This window comes from Xiphophorus hellerii, chromosome 6, assembly GCF_003331165.1.
Source record: "Xiphophorus hellerii strain 12219 chromosome 6, Xiphophorus_hellerii-4.1, whole genome shotgun sequence".
NCBI lineage: Eukaryota > Metazoa > Chordata > Actinopteri > Cyprinodontiformes > Poeciliidae > Xiphophorus > Xiphophorus hellerii.
This window is the reverse complement of record NC_045677.1, coordinates 14,657,902-14,677,349: the sequence shown is the minus strand read 5'-3', so window position 1 is coordinate 14,677,349 and position 19,448 is coordinate 14,657,902. Positions and strand designations below refer to the sequence as shown.

At 39.1% G+C, this 19,448-nt stretch overlaps 1 protein-coding gene and 1 long non-coding RNA gene across 2 annotated transcripts; both read left to right on the top strand.

Annotated features, from left to right (window-relative positions):
* Positions 1-245: 245 nt before the first annotated feature.
* On the top strand, positions 246-8,209 carry plk3 (polo-like kinase 3 (Drosophila)). The gene is given in 17 exon segments (XM_032565293.1): positions 246-590; positions 1,485-1,592; positions 1,698-1,814; positions 2,301-2,430; positions 2,539-2,626; positions 3,009-3,104; positions 3,204-3,402; positions 3,528-3,654; positions 3,788-3,903; positions 4,908-5,028; positions 5,117-5,200; positions 5,557-5,719; positions 5,801-5,930; positions 6,022-6,053; positions 6,055-6,133; positions 6,227-6,313; positions 6,315-8,209. Coding segments are annotated over 17 exon segments (2,004 nt in total). The 5' UTR covers positions 246-374; the 3' UTR covers positions 6,426-8,209.
* A 4,619-nt stretch (positions 8,210-12,828) lies between these two features.
* LOC116721212 (uncharacterized) lies at positions 12,829-14,467 on the top strand. Its single transcript, XR_004339552.1, has 2 exons — positions 12,829-12,907; positions 13,817-14,467. It is a non-coding gene; the product is annotated as an uncharacterized LOC116721212 (long non-coding RNA).
* Positions 14,468-19,448: the final 4,981 nt, after the last annotated feature.

The window sequence follows — 19,448 nt, the reverse complement described above, 5'->3', positions numbered from 1 at the left end:
GTAAATGTCGGATTACTTACAACAGCAACAAAAAAAAAAAAATAAACCGCTGAAATGACGATTAAAATCAGAATTTAGACCTAATTTTGTAAACCGTTGTGGATTATTGTTTTGTTATGTATTGGTTCATTCATATATCTCATGCATCCATATTTCAGTGAGACTAGCTGAGCAAATCATCTGGACTTTCTCCTCCTGTCTCCCTCCGCCCCAACGCGTGACGTCACGGTCGACTATAAAGCCTCGCAGATCTGTGTCCAGACACGCCAGATGGAGAAAACCGGAGCGGAGGGAATTAGCACACAGCATCATAGTTCTTTCTGAGAAATACGCAGGAGGAAGGATTTGGACGCAACATTTGATTGAGACGTTTAATGGATTCCGGTTGTTTTAACGCGGCGCAGCGTATTTCGTGCCACAACATGAACGCGGATTTAATCAAGCCTGTCGCGGAGCGCGGACACCACCAGTCCTCCGCCTCGACGAAGAACAGCAGGAATAAACCAGAGCACGGCAAACCCGAGCTGGCTCAGGTGGTGACGGACCCCAAGACGGGAAGGTCCTACAGTAAAGGGAAGCTTCTGGGCAAGGTAAGGCAGAGCTGATTAGTCCATGCGCTCCAATCCTGTTCTACCAGTTCGCGACAGACCCATCTAGAAGCTGAATAAATTATGACTTGAGACGCAGATTCGGAGTCATGTTGAAGTATGTTCCATGTATGTTGGTTATTGGGGAGGATTTAGAGAGGAGAACCTCGTGGTGGGTGTGCAAAATCTAACCTACATATCCCCCACCTGCTGTGCGGGTTTTTGATGAATGAATCAGACGCAAGGTGTGCCCAGCTCCTGTTTGCAACACCTTGTATATATAAAAAAAAAAAATCTCAGGAATGACTGAGCAGAACATTCCTCGCGTTTTTTTTTTTTTTACCTTATGTGGGTTCTTTTTGTCTCATTCCTCCTAATGTAGTCATGCTGAAACAGACAGAGAAGCGGGTTTTTTTTCTTAGTATTATTATTATCTATTTTTTCCTCAACGTGTTGCTCCATCATGTCATGTATGTGCTGCGGCGGAGGGCTGTGAGCCAGACTCCCCCTTGCTGCCTGCTCCCCCCTCCTCCTGCCGCAGAGCTGGAAACCTCTCCGTCACTTTCACGGTTAATGAATGCAGCAGTGCGGTGTGCTTCATCCTTCACATCTTCCCCCGGCATGTGGAGACATGATCGCATCAAGAAGATGCAGCAATAAACCCTCGATTGTCTGATTCAGACCCCAAAAGTGCCGCTTGACTTGCGTTTAGAAATGATCCTCTGAGTAGATCGGCCTTGTTTTTATGAAGCTGCTAAATTACAGATGGTGAATCGTTTTAATTGCTCCGTCCAAAAGCTATTGATCCTCAGCTGAAAGGCTTTGCCAGGGAGGCTGATTTATTTATGACCATTGCAGGGTTTCAACCATTTTAACCCATGACTGTGCTTTCCAAAGGGTGGCTTTGCACGATGCTACGAGATGACAGACCTTTCCAACAACAAAATGTATGCTGTGAAGGTGATTCCACAGAGCAGGGTCTCCAAACCACACCAGAGGGAAAAGGTACATGCATCTCATTATGCCGGAGTCCATTGCGTAATCTTGAATCTATTGAACGGCAGGATCTGAAACGTGTTCACTAACCCATCTGTATTTACATTTCACCAGATTACGAATGAGATCGACCTGCACAGGTCCCTGTCGCACAAGCATGTAGTGAAATTCTCCCATTATTTCGAGGACCATGAAAACATCTACATATTCCTGGAGCTCTGCAGTCGGAAGGTGAGACCCTGGAATTCTCCGGGATGATTTGGTGCAGTTTCTTAAATCAAATGTTTTTTTGTTTTTTTTTTCAATCCTTCATCAATTTCTGTCAAATTTCCATTCTGCTTCTCAAATTTTGACAGATTAAGAGCTTTCATTTATGTATGTTACTTGAGGGATATAGTTGAAGAGAGGGAGAGGAGAACACCAGTAGCATTAGTAGTTTCTGAAGCCATCAGAAAATAACTTCACAAGAATACTGTATTTTATGCATCAAAGTTGGATTTGAATATCTAACAAACTGTATCACTGAGTTGTATGAAAGCATAGCTAAAGTTATGGTATTTGACAAACAACTTATTGATAAGCCCCAGAGAGTTAAAGAAACAACCAACTTGAAAGCAGTTGTCTGAACTTTGACCTCTCATACAGATACTGTAATGAATGTGTGTTTTTTGAAGAACCGCAGGGTTTGACTGTCTCCTCGTTGCTTTCTCTCTGTAGTCCCTGGCCCACATTTGGAAGGAGAGACGTACTCTGACGGCGCCAGAGGTGAGATATTACCTCAGACAGATCATATCCGGCCTGAAGTACCTCCACAGCCGGGGGATCCTGCACAGAGACCTCAAACTAGGTATGTGACTGAAACTGCACTAAGGCATCCCGGTAATCTGATGCTGCTTTAGTCGCGTACATGTCCTCCGTGGAATGCTGTCTTAATAAAGGCATTTGTCCCTTTCAGGTAACTTCTTCATCAATGAGAACATGGAGTTGCGGCTTGGCGATTTTGGCCTCGCTGCCAAGTTGGAGACGGTTGAACAGAGGAAAAAGTGAGTGCTTGATTTAAAACAAAATCTTTGAATACTAAAAATAATTGGAGCACATTTGAGTCATTTTTCCGGCAAGACCAAATTGGCCTTTTTTTTTTTTTTGCTCAAAGTAGCTTAACCTAAAACCATTACCTCAGTTACTAAGCAGTTTCCTCCTCCCACTGCTTTCCTCCTGCAAGTACCTGCCCGAACCAGTTTCCAAATGGCAGTTGAATGTAGGGCTTAGATCAGAGTTTCAGTACTTTGAGATCTTCCTGTGGCATACCAGAATGAGTGTAGCAGGAAAAAACAAAAGACTTCAGCTCGCTCTCTTTGACACTGTTGCATAATAGAAACTGTTTTGAATTCTACTCGGTACTCAAACATGCACCTGTTTTCTCAGAACCATCTGTGGAACTCCTAACTACTTGGCCCCTGAGGTGCTAAACAGGCAGGGCCACGGCACGGAGTCGGACGTTTGGTCGCTCGGCTGCGTCATGTGAGTTTGGTTTAGTGGCTCCGCAGACCTCGCGTACTGAAATGATTTTTTTTTTTTGTGCGAAACTGACCAATGGTGTCTCTGGTTTCATCTTCATAGGTACACGCTGATGTGCGGCAACCCTCCCTTTGAAACGCTCGACTTGAAAGAGACGTACAAGTGTATAAAGGAAGTCCGATACACTCTCCCCTCCACAATCTCCCCCGCTGCACAGAAACTCATCTCTAGCATCTTGCAGAAAAACCCCAGCGACAGACTAACTCTGGATCAAATTCTCAACCATGAATTCTTCTCCAAAGTATGTCATTTCCCAGCACTGTCACAGTTTGCATAATAACGTTATGCTATCATCTCATGGTTAGTGTCTTTGTTGTTCCGTGACAAAGATTGACCTTTTTTCTTGTTTTCTCTCTTCATTTTCAGGGTTTCACCCCTGACAAACTCCCTCCCAGCAGCTGTGTAATGGTACCAGAGCTCCATCCGCCAAGCCCTGCCAAGAAATTCTTCACTAAAATGGCAAAGAGCTTCTTTGGCAAGAAAAAGGCAAAAGGTAAGCGGTACAGTCACTCCACAGTTTTAAATATAGCCTTAAAAGCTAATGAACCTACTGGACCGCATTCAGGCTTTTGGCTTGAAACCTTTCAAAGGGCCGTGGCTCATTAGAACCGCAATTCTCTTCACAGCAGAGAAGATTCCATGTGAGGAAAAAGACGACAAAGACATTTCCAAGCTGGTGTCGGGCATTGTAAAGTGTTCCATCAACAGGCAGATAAGCTACAAAACAGTGGGAGCCAATGAGGTACGTCTTATTGCCTTTTTTTTTTTTTTTGTATGCGATTTAAATGTCCCCTTGCTCTTCCAAGCAAATGGCAACCTAGTTTAATTAAAAGAAGAAGAACTGGCAAGTCATTCTGGCAGCTGAAACTCAAAGCTGGCACAGTATCGCATGCTAAGACCTCAGTATACATGGTGTTGAAGTGGGGAGCAGTAGATTTCTTTTAATATGAAGGGTAGTTTCTTTTTCAAAATTGTTTGAAATGCATTCACCAAAAAGATAATTAAGAGTAAACACAAGGTGACTATATAAAGTTTTGGATATTTGCATACAAGTTATTGTTAGAGGCGTTTAAGTAAGAAATTTGCCACAGACGACTTGTGCTAGATGCTTATTGTGAGACTTAATGTGGGTTTTTTGTTTTTCTTTAAATCATTAAGGGGGAAGCTAATTTTGAGGTCTGTTTAAACACTTTTATTTGAGAACACATGCACACGATGTGCTCATTATAAAAGGTGGTTATCAACCACCAGGGCACACTAAATGCCACAGCAGCAGGATGCTCAGTTGGCCCATCCCCTAAACTGACTGGTCCAGCTTCTATTTATAGAGCCACATTGTTTTGTTTTAAGAACTGGATGTTTCCTTGATCAATGTACTTGGAATGATTAACTGGAATTTAATTTTTTTTTTTGTTTTGTTTTTAATCTCAACTGTGACAGATGATTCCAAACAAATTACTGTGGTCACATGGCATTGCGCATTAAAGCCGTTTCACCTCTTTGCATCTTGCATTTGCAAGCTTAAAGCAAAACCCAATGGCGTGCCAGTCATTTATGATGCAGTAGATGTTGCAACATTGCTGCAGGAGCTGGAAGAGTTTGCAAGCATTGACTCATTCTCGATCTAGAGCATGTCTGCAGTTGCCTTTCTCTAACTTGGGATTATTCCTTCATTCTCTGTGACCTGTATTTATTATTATTTATTTAATGCAGAATGTGTCATTAATAATAATGTTTTCCTTTCAGGGACCTTCTCCTACTGATCAGCCGGTCAGTCCCGTGCCCCTAGAACAAACTCCTGCTGAGGAGGAATCCAGGAAGTCAATCTCCCGCTCCTTCAAGGGAACCATGGCCAGCAGCACTGAACGTAGGTTTTTGTTCAAGTCTGATTTTCTGACTTTCTCTCACTTTTCTTGCTTATTTTGTAATGGGCATTTTCTTGTTTTCCCCACCAGCCTGTGAGGATGTCCTGACTCCTGCTGCTGTGGCTGAAGCTGCCATGAAGGAGTTGAAGAACTGCCTGGCCACCATGCCTGCAGGTGAGTTTGGAAAGCTGGGTTATAATTAGTATTCGATTTGTAGCAAAGAAATGAAAAGCTGCTTACCTTAATGTGAAGCATCGGGTAGTGATGCCAAATCATTAACGTAAATAGGAGCTTGTCTGGGCTAATTTGTTTCCCCTCGGACCTTTTTTTTTTTGTTTTGTTTTTTTTCTTTTCCCTGCTCCTTTGCCCTCAGCCTCAGTCCTTGAAATATCTGCTGACTAAAGCATCTCAACACTTTTTAAGCCATGCACCTTTTATTGCATTAATGGCGTTGATAACATGCCGACTTGTGGACTCTAAATAACAGCAGGTTTCTTAACCCGATCTTTTCTAAATCACCTTCTCCCCAGCTACCAGAAACCCGCCCTGCTTGTCCAGGCCTCAGTCCTTCCTTTGGGTCACAAAATGGGTCGACTACTCCAACAAGTATGGTTTTGGATACCAGCTCTCCAACCAAAGCATCGGTGTGCTCTTCAATGAGGGAACGCATCTTAGCCTCTGTGACCAACGCAAGTAAGTGGCTCAGATAATGTTTAAAAACGTCAGAGTTGACTTTTAAAAGATTTTTATCTAATAAAATTCCCTTCCCAACAGGACGGTTCACTACTGCTTGACCAACAACAAACACTTCACATTCCCAACCCAGTCGCTCCCTGAGCAGCTTCGCAGCCAGAAGCAGATTGTTGAACTCATGGCCAACTACATGGAGCAGAACCTGATGGAGGTATGAAGCTTTTGTCTGCAACTGTACAATTAAAGTAAACCAGCAGAATGGAGTCAAAGACGAGCTAACCAAACATTTCTATTCCTCTCAGGGTGGGGATCTTCCTTGTGAGGAGCAAAGCTCCTGGACCCCCTCCTCTGCTGCTTCAGTGGGTCAAGACCGACCATGCTCTTGTCATGCTCTTCAACAATGGCACCCTGCAGGTTGGAGCAAGCTCACAGATTCTAAAACGGAGCAAGTTGTTAAAAGCTTAGTCTCGCCTTTGCTTAAAACTGTTTTCAACTCTTTCCTTTCAGGTGAACTTCTACACCGACCACACAAAGATCATCCTGTGCAAGTCGTCTGACGACGCCTACCTGCTCACCTACATCAGCCGGGAGCGCGTCTCAGTACACGTACCTCCTCAGCATGCTCAATGAGATGGGCTGCACTGCTGAGCTACGTCACCGACTCAGATATGTGGTCCAGCTGCTCCAACACCACACTGACGCCTGAGAGCAGAGCTCTGTCTTACAGGCTGAGTGGCAGATACTTCAGAAGCAGCCAGACCAGTTACTGACTTTGTTTTTGTTTCCCTTACTAGGCCTTTGCTAGTTTTTGTTGACTTTTTTAAGGCAGTGCAGAGGGCAGGTGAAGCCTGTTTTAACTGATGAAAACCTGCTCAATTTGACGGAGTGACAATCTTTCCTGGACTTCTGTTGCCAGGGTGATTGGTTTGAATGACCTTGATGACATTGAGCGATGGTGAAGTTACCCAAAGAAGCATCTGCCCGAAGGGTTTGTGCCTACCAGTTTTTGCCTCAAAAGGTATCCACTTGGAAGGTTTTGATACCTGAAAGAAGAGATTAGTACCTTGTCTGAAACGATGGGAAGCGAACATGAAAACCCACTTGACTCTCCTTTACTCACTCAAAACTATTGCTTCTTGCTGATCTTTGTGCACCAATGACCCTGCAGCCTTTCAGTTGATTGACTGTGCAGGCACGGTTTCTCAAAGGTTCCTAAACACTAAAACAAAACTGTTCAAATTGCTTGCAAATGAAAAGGGTTGATCTTGTGGTTGAAATGCAGTGAGGCTCTGTTTTTTTTTTTTTTTTTTTTTTTTTAAAAAAAGCATTTCAGCAGCAAGTTCTCCCTCCCTGAAGATTGCAACTGTGATTTTTTTTTTTTTAAAGCTGAGTTGCTTTCGGATTTAAGAATAGTTTGACTTGAGAGAGAGAACCTCCTTCCCTCAGTCGACTTCTGGCCTTTATGGAATGTGGCGCACATTCTTTTTTTTCTTTTTTTTTCTTTCTGAAGATGAGCCAACAAAAAATCACTTAAGATCTGAACCTCACACGCACAATATTTTCAGGCTCATTAAATGAAGGCGAAACTAAGCCATTGCTTATTTTGCTGCAATGTCACTTTTTTTTTTTTCTCTTCAATGCAAATTTCACTGATGCGGTACGCAAGATGCTACAGGGACAAACACTGTTTTGCACTTTTATTTGCTTTATTTTCTTTGACTACCTTTTTTTTTTTTTTTTTTTACTCCCGTGTTAAATTGTATTAGATTTTAACAAAATATTAAAGGTTTCGGTTTTAAAAAAAAAAAATTATTCAGTTTTAAATTCACTTGCAATAGGTGAATGTGTGTCCTCTTACACAAGTGCCAGGAAACGAGGCTGCGTTCTTTACGAACCTGAGGGTGTGGAGGTTTGGATAAAAGTGCCTTTCTGAGGGATGTCTGTATAGTGCAATAACAACCCTTTGATGAATGTCAAGCTGGCTACATGCAAGATTTCAGATGGGTTTTTAAAGGTGGAGTTTACTTTTGCATTTCGAGCCAAGTAGCAAAAGTAAATCCAATAGCACTACACTCTCACTACCTGGTATAAGCTTTTAGAACAATTGTTAGAAGTATATAGCCCAATAATATCCACTATGGAAAAAAGAAGACATTGTATTCTGTTGTACTGTACTGTAATCCTTCTGGTTTACATTGCTTTCTTGATCCAGAGTTGTATCCTTAAAACTGTGACCTGGAATGCAAGTATTGCCTACATGTGTTCCCCAAAAACACCCAGTGTTGTGAAAGCCATCTGCCAATTCAGAAGAGTCTTTATTTTTTGGCACATAATGTCTTTATTTATTTTTTTTTATTTATACATGTTCTTTTTTTTTAATTTATTGTGTAAATGTTGCTGTATTGACACTAGGAAATGTTCAATTCTGGTCACCTGTTTTGTATGTCATGTTTTGGGGGAAAAATGGGACAAAAATAAAGTTTATTGAAATTAATTTACTTTGCTTCTGAGTTGTACTTTACCTTTCATCATGATTTTTTTTCTCTAATATTGTATAATTTGAAACTTCTTGAATCTAGTCATTTTTATGAACTACCAAGGTTTCATATGTATGGCCGAAAACCTTAGTGTGAACCCCTCATAATGGCAAAGAAACTCCCACTATATGCTTATAAAATGAGACCAACTAAGTAATCATCCAAACAGCAGAGCACAATTTTAAGACCTTAAAATGTCTCTGAAGAAGCTAGCAGCCTCACTCTATCATAAAACCAGGCAGAACATGGAATAACCTCACAATTCAAAGTGAGTGGAAGAAAGATGTCAGATTAGTAGATGGCTACAAGAAATGCATTTTTGAGGTTGTTCTTGCCGAAGGGGGTAACGATATTAGCAGGAAAGGGTATCTTCTTCAGAATATTTAACATCTTTTCAGTAATCTCTAGTGTTTATCTACAATTCATTCTCCGGAGATGAATAAAAACTTTAGAGATCGAATGTGGGAAAGGCTTTTTTGAAATACCAGAATATTTAATAGGATGCTCCTATCCTACGTTGTCCTATTATGAATATCATTGTTTGCCAAACTCTATTCTGACTTTTGGAGGAATCGGATGCTTTGTTTGGATGAACATATAGTGTTGCAGCAACAAACACTCCAGACGAGATGCTGTCTGACATGAAACCAAGGATTAATACTGGAAATGGCAGCGTATCGACCCCTCTGTTGAGTATGGTAGAGGATCAGTGATGCTTGGGTCTGTTCTGCTTTCAATACTTATGGTAACCTGGCATCATTAAAACAAATAACTTTTTCGGCCCTGCCAGTAAAGTGAAAATGGGTCTTTGTGTGAAGGAAAATGAACTAACTCACCTGGGCAAATCAACCCAGAATTGGTTTTGCAAGACATAAAATCAAACATTTTTCATGGTCACTGCAATGCTAAATCCTACAGATCACCTGTGGGGGAACATAGGAGGAGAAGACTAATGACTCGGAACGATTGAGAGATTGTGGAAAGAAGAAATGTCAGAGATACCTGAATGCTGCAGCCATGTTAAATGTTACAGGAGAAGAGTGTTGTTTTATTTGGAAAAGGGTGGTTGTTCAATCTAATAAGAACTAAAGTGCCAATAACTCTGCCTTGCTGTCATTTCTGTGAGCAAAGAACGTTCTCCCCCCTGAAGGTTTTGAGACCAAACTTTTGGATTTTTCTAAGCCAAACCTTCGAATTTTTTTAAAGGCTTTTACAGACCCTCACCAAGGGTTCCTACGAATATGAATATGCCCAGCACTGTAACTTCATCAGAATGTTTAAAATGTGTCTGTTCAGAAATGCAGCCTTGGCAGTCTAACAAACTCACACTTGCTGAAATCTCTAGTACAGAATCCTGGAAGCAAGGCTCCATTGTACAGTCGGACTGTTCTGTTTGTCTTCTTGGAAATGTGATCACTTCAAAGAACTCGTCCAACAGTCGGGAGCCATTGTAGTTCACATCAGCAGATTACACGCCAGGCATTTTCTTGTTTACTTCTCTACATTCTTTAATTTCAGCTTTTCAGCAGGAACTAAATGTCTGTCATTTATGAGTAAAACAAAGGCATCCTAAGAGTAAAAAAAAGGACGTGACTCCATGAGTTATAAACAAAGCCGGGGAGAAGACCAGTTTTTCAGGTTTTCCAGGTCGTCGCTTTTTAAAAGTAATATGCACTGGCAAGAAAGTGTCGACATATTGTCACAAACTGATTCATAAATTAAGAAAAAAAACAAAATAACAAGAAAACCAATAGGAAGCATTACAAATTGTTACTGAAGAAACATTGTAAATGTGTTTGTTTACCTATACAATTTAGAGCAGAATATACAAGCTAGTGAGATTGTAAATCTCTACATATAGTAAATCTCACTATGTATAGTGAGTATAGTGACTATGTATGTATCTCACTATACATAGTGAGATTTGTGCCAATTGATCAATCAGAATATGGATGAATGTCTTACAATGTGTAAAAAATTGTTGTAAACAACAGAATCTAGACTGCAAGAAGAACGTATAATGAAAAAATAGGAGCGATTGGATGGGTCGACTAAAACGCCAATTTTTAGTTGAAGATACATCAGCTCCTGCAAAGCAACAAAACAACAAGCAGCTTTCCAGGAAAGCCAGGACTAAATTACCAGTAACCACAAATGGTATGAATAGGTCTCAGCAGGTATGAAAGAGTGATAGCTCATTTGAAACTGCAAGGCCTGTTTGAATTTTGGTTACATATGTGGCTAGTTTTCATCATCAAGTGAAAAGACAACAAAAAAATAAGGGCAACTCAAAAGCATTTGGTATTATCTGTTTTAAACATCCTTCTCATATGTTCTGAATGACTTCTCTAGATAAGGAAAGGAAGTGCTTGTCAGTTATTGACATGGGTAAGAGACTCACGTTGTTGTGGAAACTTGTGAAACATGCCACATTATCAGCAGAAGGAAGAGGAAGATCTCAAGCGTTTAGAAGATTAAAAATTGACTAAGCTCACATAAAGCTCTGAAATAGGAATGCAAATATTCAAATTTTGAATTTTTGGTAATTTGTTTGCCATAAAGCTTTAAAGACCGCAAATACAAACATTAGTACATCCCCATCCACTACTGGACCCAAAAGGTCATTTTGCCATAAGTAATAAAGTTCTATGAGCCTGCCAACAGAAAATACAATACAGTACACTGAGGGTTACCAAATTTAGCGTGAGGAATTTAATTTAGGTGTGGCCTTTTATCTGTGTATATATGCTTAAGATACAATAAAACACTATTAGTTAAAAAAATTACTTTTTTACTAGAGTTTATGTAGGAGCTAAATAAGAGTCAACAGTGAACTCCTTAGATTCTCCATAGCAACGTCAGTGTTAGAACATCTCAAACTATTTAACATTGTGTTCTGCACCTTGTTGGCAGTACACCAAACTTCCTTCAGCAATGTGATGAATGTCTCAGCCTGCTGTTCTTGAAAAAAAGCCTCCTCTTGATGTCTTCCTCATTTTTTTTTATTTTTCCAAACTAACATGAAAAGAAACACTAATAAAATTAGTATCCTTAAAGCACCAAAAAGAGATTTACTCAGAAATGTGGATGGCTCTGTTTGCGAGAGAACATCAAACACTGCAAACATAACTCATACTACGAGTCCATCTATTAAGTCTGCCTGATTTAGTTTAGAAAGTCCATGACAATTTTAAAACAAGTCCAATCCAATTTCCAATTGTATCTGATCCATCTACATTCATTTGTGTTATCTAAGCTATAGTCTAAGCTATCAGACCTCCATCCTTCTTCCCAATCTGATGATTTCGCATTAATCCAAAATCTAATGACATCCTTCTTTAAGTCAACAGCTGAGCTTAATCACAGGCAGTGATATTTTCATATAATCGAATTAGCAACCGTTCCCTTCTACAGACAGGATCTACAGTCCAGTACTCTAAACCTTTCTCCGGCTGGGTACAATTTTCTATACAAGCCCTGTGTGTGTGATTTTATAATGTTGCTTTAATAGCTTTGCCAAGGATGTAAATATAAAAGCTTGACACTGAAAAGTATTCTCAAGTGCATCTGATGGTCACGTTAGCACCCTCCTTAGTCTTTTGAAATACAAGGACACCTATTTCAGAACACTTGAAGTGATTATGTTCCCTGTGAGGACCACATGTTTCCCCCCACTGCTGCCGTCCATAAAACCCTTGAAGAACATGAGTCAAGGCGAAGTGGGTGGCACTCCTAAAGAAGTTGGTTCCCTTCCTCTGTTTCTGTTCCACTGACCCTCAACCACGTCTTGGTCCGGCTCTGATGTTTATGAGTGTGTTTGTGTTGGTTGTGTGGTTTATCCTTCATGGGGGGATCCAGTTGCTGATGTTACATTCCAGCTCGCTAAAGCTGCAATAAGCTCACTCTCATGTACGTCACTCTCCAGTCCTACAGGAAATAAGTGTTTCCTTTTACAAGTCTCCCTCTGGTTCCCATTAGGAACACAAAGCTGAACGTCAGGCTGAAACTTTCTGGGCACATTTCTCTGAGTCAGTCTGTGCTTACGAAATGGAGTCGTTTTGTTGAGTCATTTATCAGAGATAATCTTCTTTAGCATGGAGTTGAGCTTTTTTTTTTTCCAGATGGTAGGGTGACACAAGATTTTATTGTATAAATTGGGCAACAGGTAAAAGATATCCTGTTGGGTCAGAGCAGCTCAATGTGTGAACAGAAACTAAATCCCTTTAAAATCATCCACTTAGATATTTGTCAAGACCAAGTTCAAGTTTCCCAATTTTGTTCAAGATGCTGTAGCATCCATTTCTGTAAACGACAACAGATATTTTATCCTAAAACCCTGTTTCTGCAGGTTCCAGCATAACTATCTTAATAAAGCCGTTTTTATTATATTGTAAAAGCAAGTCTCCTAAACATTGCTTAGTTTTATTATTTATTTTTAGACCTAACTTAACACATGATTTACTATCTTCAATAAAGTCACATCGCTCAGTGTTTAACACCGTTTTCCCAAATATTTTTAGAAATGCCTAACTAACAACATGATTTAACTATGCGTTCCAGGGGAGAAAGACAGCAGCTGCCTCCCGCTCAGTCAGTGAGACTGCGCAGTAGCTTACTGCGGAGCTCAACGTGGAGGAGGAAGGAAGGAAAAGTAAGGAAAAACTGTTCTTATCTATCGATTCAGTATTTTATCATACAGACATTAGGCTGTTGTTGTTGTCCTATTAGCTAGCTGTTAGCTAACGAGTTTGGTAGCAAAGCAAGATAACTAAAAAGCTTCTTCCCTGTATCGCTAATGATAGCGGTCATTCTTCATTATTGCTGATGGGGCCACATCAACGATCCAAAACCGATCATCTCTCTATAATGAATATATGTCCGATTATCTAATTTCCTTTGCTGCATAATGTATATTAATTGCATTTATTCTGGCATTAGGTTAATGTATCTTGAAGGGGAATAGAATTTACAAAACTGCTTGAATTATAATGATTTATTTTTTTTAAACAAAAAGTTTTATTTTAATTTTTTTAATTAAATAACTAAATTTTGTCTTGTTAACTTAAAAAGTTCTTTGCAAAACAAACTTTTATTTGCACACATCAGAATTCTTTTGTTGCAATTTTCGGCCCTGCCCACGACGTCATGTGAGAAGCAAGCAAAACTTTGAATCGCAAACAAAAACTTACAATAGCAAGAAAAGATTTATGACATGAGCAAATAAGTTTGTTCACAAATAATTTTTCTCACTTTGAGACATAAATCTCTGATTTTAATTAAAAAAAAATTTTTTTAAGCAAAACTTTTGTTTAAAAATTGTTTCAATTCAAAATGTATTGATCACAATTGTATTTTATTTAATTGAGGTTATTATTATATTTTTAATAGAATAATTGTGAAACATATTGAGCTCCACAGCAGAGGCCTCCTTTTCTCTGAAATTAATATTATGTTGTGCTAAGGACTGAAAAACATATTGGTTTAAACACAAAGGTAAATAATTGGTAGTGTGGTTAATACAGTGTTCTTATCATAATTCATTATGTTTTGCTTTTTTCAGTTCAAAGATGCCACGTAAAGAAAGACGGCAGAAACAAAAAAGAAAAGAATTGATAGATGCAGCAAAAGGTAGTGGATTGTTGACCGACTGGGTCAGAACGAGTACTGCAGGTACGAACAAAAAAAAAAAATGTTCTTAACATTATCAACATGTAACTTTTGGTAGTGAACAATATATTTAATATTACAGGGCATCTGTTGTGTTTTTCTTATGCTAAGATGTACTAAATTTAGGTGTAGAATAATGATTAGTTTGTTTCTTGCTCCCAGATGGACAGAAGGAAAGTGATAGATCAGAGGAGGAGACAAAAATGCAGTCAACAACACAGGAAGACAGGCAAGGAGAGGGACAACAGTCAGAAATCAAAGACACAGAAATGCAGTCAACACAGGAAGACAGGCAAGGAGAGGGACAACAGTCAGAAATAAACACTATGGATGAAAATGCAGAGCAACAAGTCAGAGAGAAGCCATTCATATTTTTAATGGACCTTCCACACCCAAATGACCCAGCACATGTCTTGCAATTCAACATAAAATATGATGAAGCATTTATCCAAAATTGTGTAAACCAAGGACCATGCCAACCAGAGCTGTCATTTCCTAAAAATGAAGAAGGAAGGTCTTTTCAGAATAAATGGTATAAGAGTAACCCATGGCTGGAGTATTCTCCCAGTTTAAATTCCATGTTTTGTTTTAGCTGTCGTGTTTTTTTGAATGAAGAAAAGCACATGTTCCGCAAATCATGGAAGACAATAGGATTAAACAGATGGAACAAAGCATTACAGAAAATTAAAGAGCACAGTGGATCAGAGTCCCATATGTGTGCTATGGTAAAGTGGAACACTTTTCAGAAAAAATCCCTGGAGGCAGTTTTGGAAACAGGTAACCTTCAATCACAAGCTGCAAAAGACAATATTTATATTTTTAATAGTGTAATTCTGTAAAGACAAAATATGTAAATCGGAGCTAAACCATCAGCTCTGATTTACATATTTTGCTAAATTGCGGGTTTGAATATTGCAATACTTTCCTATAACAAAATAGACCTGCAGAAAGAAATTACTAATAAAATATCTAACATATGCATAGTGTTATGCTCCATATAGAGTTTTTCCTTAGCTTATATTGTATGTCTCACAATTTTGTAATTTATCATTTTTATTAAGCTCTGAAAGCTGTGTGGTTTTGTTAATAGTCTTTCCTAGAATGCGGTTAGATGTGCCCTTTTTTTTTTTTTGAGCACCTGCCCTTTCAGTGGTCTCTGCACGGGCCTGAGTCACATCTTGCTCATTGTAACAACGTTTTCCCAGATTGAGGTTTACAGAAATGCAAAAAGTCTAGTCAAACTTCAGGACTGTTCATGGTGAACCCCGCCTCTTGCTCAGTTACCAGGGGAGAAAAGACAGGCAGCCTTCCCAGAAGAGTTTAAGCTATTCTAGCTGCTCAGGGTGGGGTGACATTTTAAGAAACCTGATGGATTAAGACTGAGATGCTATACAATGTAAAATCTGTGTAAAGGCAACACATGTTTTTGGTGTGTTCTATTTCGATTGACAATATTGCTTGACACAAGGCTTTGTCATGAAGTCATTGACACTAATGATGATATGAAAAGAATGATTAATACCTTTAGATCAATCAGTATACAGTAGCTTTATACTTGTTTTTGACTTTCTTTTTTAATTTGGTTTGCAAGCTATTTGCTAAGGAGCAGTCCCTACATCCCACCTGATTGCAGCTGGATATACCGATAAATAGATTTATACTAGAAACATGGTAAAACAACAGAAATGTTATTGTGTTCTGAAAGCTACTCACAAACAGCTTCATTCTCTCCAGGCATTTACAGGGACAGGCACGTGGGACACTGGCAGTGGTTCCTCTGGGTTCTGTGGGTTACAGAATTACTGGAATTGTTTTGGTGCTTCCTGTTGCCGCTTGGTTGGAACTGAATCTGGGGAATTTGGTGGCAGCGGCCTCTTTGGTGTGTTCCCAAAGCTATTTAGTGGTGTGGTGGCGTACTTTAGGAGGAGCCTCCTACTTTCCAACAGCATCATTGTGATGACTAGTTGAATCTACTTGCCCTGGAGCATGATTGGTGTATATAGCACAAGATCTAAAACTGCACTTATAGCAATTTCTAAAAGAAAATAGAACTTTGTCAAATGCATAAGTTACTTGTTTTTGGATTACTTTTATGTCCTTCTACTATTTTCTGTCATACCTTTGTGTCTGTCTTTTGAGGTTGGGCTCATTATTTATTCTCACTAATGATCAGCCCCAATGTCTCCTACTGTGATAACAGAAAATGAATGAACACTCAAACCAAAGTCAAAGCTGCAGGAAGTCAAACATCTGGAGACAGGCAGGCAGAGGAAAGGAAAGAGCAAGGGGAGGAGGAATTCAGCCAGACATCCAATTGCTCTGGGACAATTTACATAATTAGTATCTTCTGTTTTCTCAAGGGCTTCCTCTCTCTCTGGCCCCCTCCATAGTATGTGTGCAAGAGAGAGAGAGAAAAGAGGGAGAGAGATATATAGAGAGAGAAGGAGAGAGAGAGAGAGAGAGAGAGAGAGAGAGAGAGAGAGAGAAAAACAGAGGCTATTGTAATGCGCTTTCCTCATAAGCTGCAGCCAAGGCCGCAACCCACAGCCCACATGAGTGCATGCAGGAAAAGTTATTCTTTAGGAGGGTTACTTATCTATCACTGGTTTCCTCTCAGGAACAAGAGTTTCATCATGACCTTTCCCTTCCCACAACTTTTAAATTAGACCCACATGTAGTGGGTCTAATTTAAGTGGGTCTAAAGCATTGTTCAGAGCAGCACATATATTTCCCAAATAGATGTTTCACATTTATAGCTTCCCCATCTGACTATTGACCGTAGCACTGTAAAATACACTTTCCTCAGGAGGCATATTCTTTTCAGACAGCAGTTATGATCTCAGATATCACCTTAAACCTTTTTCAGGGCGTCCTTTATGCCAGCAATGAACCTTTTCTGGAATCACTTTGTGCCAGCCTAGATGTAATTCAATTTACTTTATTTATATACAAATGATAGCAATAATTTGTATTATGTAAAATGGGAAGTCTGTCAGGAGAAAAAAAACCTACTTAAATATTTCATTTACAGATGCAAACATTTGTTATTTGTTTACCTTTCACAGTCAATGTTCCCCATTGGCATTTTATCTAGACCAGAGTTACTTAAATTTTGTCTGCTTTCCAGTCTGCTTTCTCTGTAGTTGAGTACTTTCTTGATTTATAGAGATAAATATTCATAAAAATGTCCAAATCCCCTCTCCAGTATAATTGAATTGTATATTATTCTCCAGCATGGTTGTATTGAAACTTATTTCCATTTATTTTGACTCTAAGTCTTATTTGGACCAGTTGACTCTTTAATAAATGTTATCAAATGTAGCTTGAAAGAGAGAAATGTCTCCTTATCAAATTAAAAATAACTCCATATATAAGTCGATATAATTTATTGAGTCATGAAACCACATATTTACAGATGATTATGAAGAAAATATAGGAAAATTAATTTTAAACTGAGGGTAGTGAAAGTGGGTTCAAAAAAAGACATATGTGAAAAAAAGACATAAGTGAATAAAGAAATGGTCAAAAAGAGAAACAACCAGTATCCATTTCGCTCAATATGTTTATTCTAATTAAATTCACGACAAATTGAAATAAAATGTAAAAGAATGCTTAAAGAAGAACCACATAATGGAAAATTGTGGATGGATTTTTATGGATTCAGTTCTCAAGCATGAGTAGTATCAGATTATTATTCAAAGACTAAACAACGCCTGTTATTTGAAGGCTGAAAATGTTTCTTCAAAGTCTTCTGTTTATGAAGTGACTCCAGTTTTGTTCTGTGCTAATCACCACTTTTTCACACAAATAATAGTGTCACAGAATAAGGTTTAAAAAATGAGGACGATGTTATACTTACCATCTAGAACTTCATAACCTCGAAACCTGTGCTAACAGGGAAAGTATCTAAGTCTTTTTTTATAACACTGACAGAAATTTAATTTCAGCAGAGCATCACAATATGTCAAGTCCAAAATCCTTGCAATTTCAGTATGTGAAACATTTCAACTGTTTGGATGCATGCTTGGTGTGGAAGCAATTATCTTATCCTGAATGTGACCAAAAACAAAGGAGGTGATTGTAGATTTCTGGAGAAATGGGAATTGGTTAAACACTATTTACATCATGTGATAACTGAGGTGGTGGAGGAGTATACAATCACATTCCATAAATTAGATAAATTAGAACATGAGTTTCACATTATTGAATATGAATATTAATGTCTCGGCATTCACCAAGACAACAGACAAGACTGGAGACGCTACAGTAAAGCTGTACACAAGGAGGGACAGAAAAGGCTGTATTTCTTGAGCTTAGGTTCTTCAGTGTTGACCTCGAGATCATCTGTTGTAGAAGCAGATGATGGCATCTGCTCCCCCAACAGATCATCCTGTTTGGGAAAAAAAAGGAAAAACATGGTGGTTAAGAATACTGGTTTTGTTCTGGAGACCGTGGAACCTCTACAGATGATTGTGAAATGAAGGATCCTTTCTAAATTGAAGAATGTAATGGACAGACCTGAGCATCTTCTTCATGCAAAATACAGACCGCTACAGGAGGTAATTCAAGACACCTCATTATCAAACAATCTATCAATCAATCAGGTTTTTTTTTTTGTTTAGCATATTTCAGCAGTTTTCTGCAAGTTTGCTCCAGATTTGTGAAGCACAGAAACTGAAAGCTGCTTCTCCATGTTTGGTTCTGGTTCTGGGGATGCAGAACAGACCAGAACCAGAAGACTTGAGTGGTCTGCAAGGTTGATACAACAACAGCAGATCTTTAATGTATTGTTGTGATAAGCCTTTCAGTGATTTTTAAATGAACAAAATTTAAAGTCTATTCTCTGAGCTACACAGCTAAAGAACTATCCACACTGTAGCCTAGTCCTTTGACCTTATACAGGTCAAATCTCAGAACAACCTTCTGTTATCTGAGAAACCGTGTAGCATGTGCACGTATGTCTGATGTATGATTTTTGTGGTGAGACAGAAATAAACTATTTATAGTCACAGAGGTGGTCTTACAGGGTAAACATTTGTACTCAGTGGAAAGATGAATATGAGTAACTTACATCCTGTGGTGTGCACTGACACACACTCACCTTCCTGTTTGTCAGGTGAAAAGGAAGCTAAATGTACAGTGCCCACGCAACAACAAACATTTAAGAGAGACAAAAATAAAAGACACCTCCGCAGTGCTATGACTTTTTTCCACTGGTTAAGATCAAATACACTCAGTGCCAGTTTCCTATTGTTAAAACAACTGTAACTCACAGATTTTTTTGCACTTTGACAATGCCACAATTAGTCTTACGTGTAGGTTCATCAGGACTGTCCAATGGAAGGCTGCAGGTCGTCACCTTTTGTGATGAGTATTGATTTTTCTTGCAACTCTCAGGTTGATGACCTCACAATATGAAGGGTGGCTCCATCATGAATTGTTGATAGGATGTGAGGACGCTGTAGACTGGAAACCTGCTGTCATTTATACACTCAACAGTCTACTTGAGGATTATTGCTACTAAT